Raw genomic sequence first — 6,430 nt, 5'->3', positions numbered from 1 at the left:
ACAGCAGCACATCTGAGTCTGGCGTGCTCCTGCGCATACGTCATTTCAGAGCATCGGCAGTGCTTCACCAATTATCGCCTAGTTTCTGCTTAAAACTAACTAGAATTATTTAAGAGGTTTTACTTTGTCATCTGATGTTAATAATTACATTATTCCCTTTGATTGCTTTGGGTGCAGAGTCAGACAGACATGCTGCTGTCGCGCTCTGATCGCTTTTGTTGTACAAAAGCTTCAGATATCTGTCACTGAGATACATGATGACTGGAGTGCAGTTTTAAGCAGAAATGAGGCGATAATCGGTGAATCACTGCTGATGTTCACAAATGACAAGTGCAGTGAAGGTAGGGGGGACGGATTTTTAGGGGGGACCATTCGGTTGGTGACCCCGGGCCTGCGTAGAGTTGCATTGTGTTGCGTATCTAGTATGCAGGAATAGCTGCGTAACTTGCGTGCAGGCAAAAAAAAAAAAAAAAAAAAAAAAATCCTTGCACGCAGGAGGGAGAAGCTTGGCTCCACGATGCTGTTTTCACATACTGCCTGGACACGCAGATGGATTGGATACATTGGGGAAAAAGTCAGAATACATTATTTCCTGAAGTAAATGGACTTTATTTTACGCACCACAATCGTGAGAGAACTTGAAGAGGTGAAAGCACCGTGGAGCTGCAGCCCTTCGATCGCGCGCGCAATCCATCCATGAGGAGTAGACAGTGGACATGTCCTCTCTCTGGCGATCTGTCTGTGAGGAGGTATACTGGACATGGACATGTCCTCTCATTGGTGATCAGTCCATGAGCAGGCATTAATGGACTTTATTTAATGTACCACAATCGTGAGCGAACTTGAGGAGGTAAAAGCGCCGTGGAGCTGCAGCTGTTGATCGCGCACGATCCGTCCATGAGTGGACATGGACATGTCCTCTCACTGGCGATCCGTCCATAAGGAGTGGATGTGGACATGTCTTCTCGCTGACAATCTGTCCATTAGGAGTTAGTGAACATGGAAGCTTTGCCAGCCCGTCTCTTCTTCTTGTGTGGTTTTGAAGCTTCACTGCCAGCAAAGTCCAGCAGGATGAATAAAATCTACCAATGCAGGTATGTACCGATAAAAAAAAATGAAAAGGATTTTTCGCACTGGCGCAGGGTTGTGCATAATTGCGGAGGCGTCATGTACAGTAATACAGTGTTGTGTAGATTTACATATAGTAGAGGAGTGTTGTGTAGACTTGCATGGAACACTGCGTCTGGTGGACACTGAAAGTACGCAAAAAAAAAAAAAAAAATTAAAAAATTGTTTAATTTTTTGCATCCATTTCATGAACCCCTTTGCGTCCCTCAGCTTACTGCCACGTAGGGCTGCATAAACTTGGCATATTCAGTATGCCGCATTACGCAACTCTACATTGGCTCGGTGTGAAAGGGGCTTTAGCGTGAACTACTACTGTGAACTAAATAAGGTCTTTCAGGTCAACAACAGGAAATGATGATAAACCTTCCTGTTGAGCAAGGACAGAATAGCTCGTAGAAAAATGGCGAGCTGTGCTGCATTGATGTTAATGGTCAGTCTGGAGACAAACCTTGTTAGTTTCAACCTAAAAATGCCTGAGACGGCTCGGTGCTTGGTTTACGTTTTGACACCTGCCATGGTCAAGTGGCCATTTCACTCTCAGCACTACTCCTTCACCACAGTTCAGACTGACACGTTACCCAGCTTAGGTTTTGTCAACAGCTACACCCCTCGTCCTCCCCTCCCAACCAAAAAAAAAAAAAAAAAAAAAAAAAAAAAAAAAAAAAAGATACCGGCTGTAGAAATATTAATGTACAGTCTGAAAGTGCATGTGTGAAATATCTCCAGCATTCAGTTCTTGTCACTTGGAGTTCCTCCAGGGCTCCTCTGCAGATTCGCTCACGTCACCGTCCTCAAACACTTTAACTCACTTTGGGGTAGATTTTTTCATAAAAGAAGCTCTGGGCCAAGACATAAAGTTCTCCATCCTTTTCCCTCACAGCGTGTGCACGTACAAACTGGAACTGTTCAAGTGCAAACTCATAAAACTCATTTTCAATTTTCCAAATGTCTGACTGCTGCAGCTTGGCGATTGTCTCTTTGGTGGGGGGCTTCTTCTCTGTTGTCTTTCGCAGATGGGACTTCTTTCCTGGAGTAACACAAGAACGTGTAATGAGTTTGTCAGTTTGTCTTTTTGCAGTTACTGGCAGGGAAGCAAAATGAGTTCTTATCAATTAAGAGCTAAATCAGGACCGGCAGTTTGATAAAAACAAATTTCAGTTAAATATTTGACTCCACAGACACTGTGGGGTTTCAGGCCTTGACATTAAGCACTTCATGGCACTCAGAATATACTTACCTTGCTTTTAAATAGCACACCCCAGGAAATATTTGAAAATTTATTTTAAAATGAAGCCATTTCCTGCAAATGTAGCACTCTAAATGCTACCTAATGGTGAGTTTACACATAATGACAAGTCACAAATGCAACGAGGTATACATTCTTAGCCGCCGACCAGGAGTCCTCAGGAACTGTTGGGACCTGTTCCCATGTGTTACAATTAATAGCTTGTATCACTGGCAAATTACCATTTCGCACGGCCAAGAATATTGTCCACTACTGCACGTAACAGTGCATCCTTACGTTCTGTCACAAATCTGTCAGGAATGTTGTGAATCAGGTGAATTGTCTCCACACACACCCCATATTCATCCTACCGTCAGCTGCTGAACAGTTCACATCGGTCCAGACTGCTCAACATCCAGATTAATCCACTGAAGAAGAACTTTGTGATTGGATGCTTAGTTGGGCTCTATGCCATGCAGAAAAGAGGAGGAGGAGACGTAGAGAGCCAGATGTTTGGTTGCATGTGGCTCTCCTCTGGCTCAGACTCATTCTCTGGAAAATCAGGCACAACAGCAGGTGGAACAACAGCAGGTCGAACACCTACAGGAGTGCCCTGAGGAGCATCAGCAGGAGGTGCAGGCTCTGGTCTGGAACGAGACTTGGCCGACTTGGTGTCACTATCCTCCTTCAGCATACTGCCATGTTACAATTCGTGTCAGTTCTTGACATTTTAAGTGTCAATTCATAGGACGTGTGACAGTATGGGCTCCAAGAACCATCACAGGAACCACTACGAATGCTGTCATGCTGTATTAAGAATCACCATTAATGACCACGTATCACATGCTCAGTTGCGAACTCCATGAATGGGGGATTTTCAAGTTGTGATAGAGCAGCGCCTACGCACATGTGTGATGATGTCACAACTGTGTCTGATTAGTGAGATGCAGTTTTGATCAACAACAAGAACTGTCAAGAAACTTTCTCGTCACTGTATGGAGTTGTGTGGAGGTAGGAATAGCCTTTTGAATGCTTGAATAACAATGCCAGTCGCACAAAGAAATCAAATAATAGTGAAATTTATGTACTATGATGAATTAGAATTCATCATAGCACAGAAACAGCATTAGTGAAGGTTACAAATGATCTTCTTATGGCTTCGGACAGTGGACTTATCTCTGTGCTTGTTCTGTTGGACCTCAGTGCTGCTTTTGATACTGTTGACCATAAAATTTTATTACAGAGATTAGAGCATGCCATAGGTATTAAAGGCACTGCGCTGCAGTGGTTTGAATCATATTTGTCTAATAGATTACAGTTTGTTCATGTAAATGGGGAATCTTCTTTACAGACTAAAGTTAATTATGGAGTTCCACAAGGTTCTGTGCTAGGACCAATTTTATTCACTTTATACATGCTTCCCTTAGGCAGTATTATTAGACGGTATTGCTTAAATTTTCATTGTTACGCAGATGATACCCAGCTTTATCTATCCATGAAGCCAGAGGATACACACCAATTAGCTAAACTGCAGGATTGTCTTACAGACATAAAGACATGGATGACCTCTAATTTCCTGCTTTTAAACTCAGATAAAACTGAAGTTATTGTATTTGGCCCCACAAATCTTAGAAGCATGGTGTCTAACCAGATCGTTACTCTGGATGGCATTTCCCTGATCTCTAGTAATACTGTGAGAAATCTTGGAGTCATTTTTGATCAGGATATGTCATTCAAAGCGCATATTAAACAAATATGTAGGACTGCCTTTTTGCATTTACGCAATATCTCTAAAATCAGAAAGGTCTTGTCTCAGAGTGATGCTGAAAAACTAATTCATGCATTTATTTCCTCTAGGCTGGACTATTGTAATTCATTATTATCAGGTTGTCCTAAAAGTTCCCTAAAAAGCCTTCAGTTGGTTCAGAATGCTGCAGCTAGAGTACTGACGGGGACTAGCAGGAGAGAGCATATCTCACCCGTGTTGGCCTCTCTTCATTGGCTTCCTGTTAATTCTAGAATAGAATTTAAAATTCTTCTTCTTACTTATAAGGTTTTGAATAATCAGGTCCCATCTTATATTAGGGACCTCGTAGTACCATATTACCCCATTAGAGCGCTTCGCTCTCAGACTGCGGGCTTACTTGTAGTTCCTAGGGTTTGTAAGAGTAGAATGGGAGGCAGAGCCTTCAGCTTTCAGGCTCCTCTCCTGTGGAACCAGCTCCCAATTCAGATCAGGGAGACAGATACCCTCTCTACTTTTAAGATTAGGCTTAAAACTTTCCTTTTCGCTAAGGCTTATAGTTAGGGCTGGATCGGGTGACCCTGGACCATCCCTTGGTTATGTTGCTTTAGACGTAGACTGTGGGGGGGGTTCCCATGATGCACTGTTTCTTTCTCTTTTTGCTCCGTATGCATCACTCTGCATTTAATCATTAGTGATCGATCTCTGCCCCCCTTCTCGGCATGTCTTTTTCCTGGTTCTTTCCCTCAGCCCCAACCAGTCTCAGCAGAGGACTGCCCCTCCCTGAGCCTGGTTCTGCTGGAGGTTTCTTCCTGTTAAAAGGGAGTTTTTCCTTCCCACTGTGGCCAAGTGCTTGCTCATAGGGGGTCGTTTTGACCGTTGGGGTTTTCATAATTATTGTATGGCCTTGCCTTACAATATGGAGCGCCTTGGGGCAACTGTTTGTTGTGATTTGGCGCTATATAAGAAAAAAGTTGATTGATTGATTGATTGAAAGCATGTTCATTGCGCCCAGAATGTTGGTATTTTGGTCGATGAACTTTCCCAGCAACGAATGTAAAGCCCTGGTCACACAGCACTAATGAAGGATGCCAAAGCAAAAAAGAAACAAGAAATCTGAACGTAAGTTGACATCCAGAGATATCATTTAACCGGTGTCCAGCTTTGATTGGTCAGCCGCTCCATGAGGTGTCATAACATCCGATTGGTCAGCCGCTCCGTGAGGCATCATAACAACCTGTTGTTTCTAATGAAACCAAACATGCAAGCAAGAGGCTCACTAACCAGAGGTTGCGGTTTCAAGATGGCAGTGCAACTTGAAAATCCCCAATTGAGGGTGGTGACATTCGTGGAAGATTTTTTTGGCAGCCAAAAACATGCTCCACAAATATCACAAATGTCACGCACCGACATACAATGTTAAGAAACCTATTCCAATGCATTAAGTCACGTTAAGAATGTGTCACGAATGACGGAAATACAGTGGTGGGCATAGCTATCCAAAAATTTAGCTTTGATAACTGCTAACCAGCTAACCGAAAGGTTATCTTTTGTAAACTAAACTGATAAACTTTATCGGAAGCTACAGCTAACTGATAACTTTCAATTTTGTCTCCGGACACTCTCAGCTACTAACAAGCTGATTTTGAGTTTAAACATCGCCAAAGCTTCTAACAGAATCAAAGGTGATCACAAACCCAAACACAGCCAATGAGTCAGCGCTTCTGTCTTTGTGCACCCTGCCCACTGTAGGATGCCACTGTAGGGAAGCATCATTTACCTTGACAGCATACAGAGGTCTTGAAATGGAAAGCAGGTTTGACTTGTGGTTTTGATTTATAAATCAAATTAATCCGGATATAATAACTACATTAATGTAAACTCTTAAAATGTACAAAGTGATATATAACCCATGTCTGTTAATTTTAAAATAATGCACTAATTCTGAAGATTTGAACATTAACACACAGATGCCCAAAGGGATTTTGGGTAAACTTAGCCTCAGCTCATACTGATTGGTTGACTAATGCATTCTAAGTAAAAACCAACACAAGTGACTCAATGTAACATGTGTTGGTGCTTACAAATAATTCTTTAATAATTTTCTAATTTTTTACACATTTTACAAAAGCACATCTCTTAGCTACCTCACTGCTGCAAAATACACAGCAGACAGGAGCAAAAGGGATTAAAAATGTTTTTCAACGTTACTTGCTATGTAAAAAAACGTTAGTGGCCTAAAAGTTATCAGAACTAAATTTATCTGAAGATAATTGGTGGGATGATGGTTTTAAAACTTATCTGAAAAGTTAATCCAAAGCTAAACAAAAACA

The 6,430-nt window shown here is 42.0% G+C and overlaps 1 protein-coding gene across 1 annotated transcript in view; it reads right to left on the bottom strand.

The window, feature by feature from the left end:
- Nucleotides 1-1,397: 1,397 nt before the first annotated feature.
- hs2st1b (heparan sulfate 2-O-sulfotransferase 1b) overlaps nt 1,398-6,430 on the bottom strand; it is an 81,226-nt gene continuing 76,193 nt past the window's right edge. Inside the window, exon 7 of the mRNA XM_034180712.1 lies at nt 1,398-2,155. Within this exon, the coding sequence (XP_034036603.1) occupies nt 1,929-2,155 (227 nt within the window). The 3' untranslated portion in view covers nt 1,398-1,928. The remainder of the gene's footprint in view (nt 2,156-6,430) is intronic.

The sequence above is a fragment of the Thalassophryne amazonica genome, chromosome 10, assembly GCF_902500255.1.
Source record: "Thalassophryne amazonica chromosome 10, fThaAma1.1, whole genome shotgun sequence".
In the NCBI taxonomy this organism is placed as follows: Eukaryota; Metazoa; Chordata; class Actinopteri; order Batrachoidiformes; family Batrachoididae; genus Thalassophryne; species Thalassophryne amazonica.
Note: the sequence above shows the minus strand (reverse complement) of the source record. Positions and strands in the feature narration are given on the sequence as shown.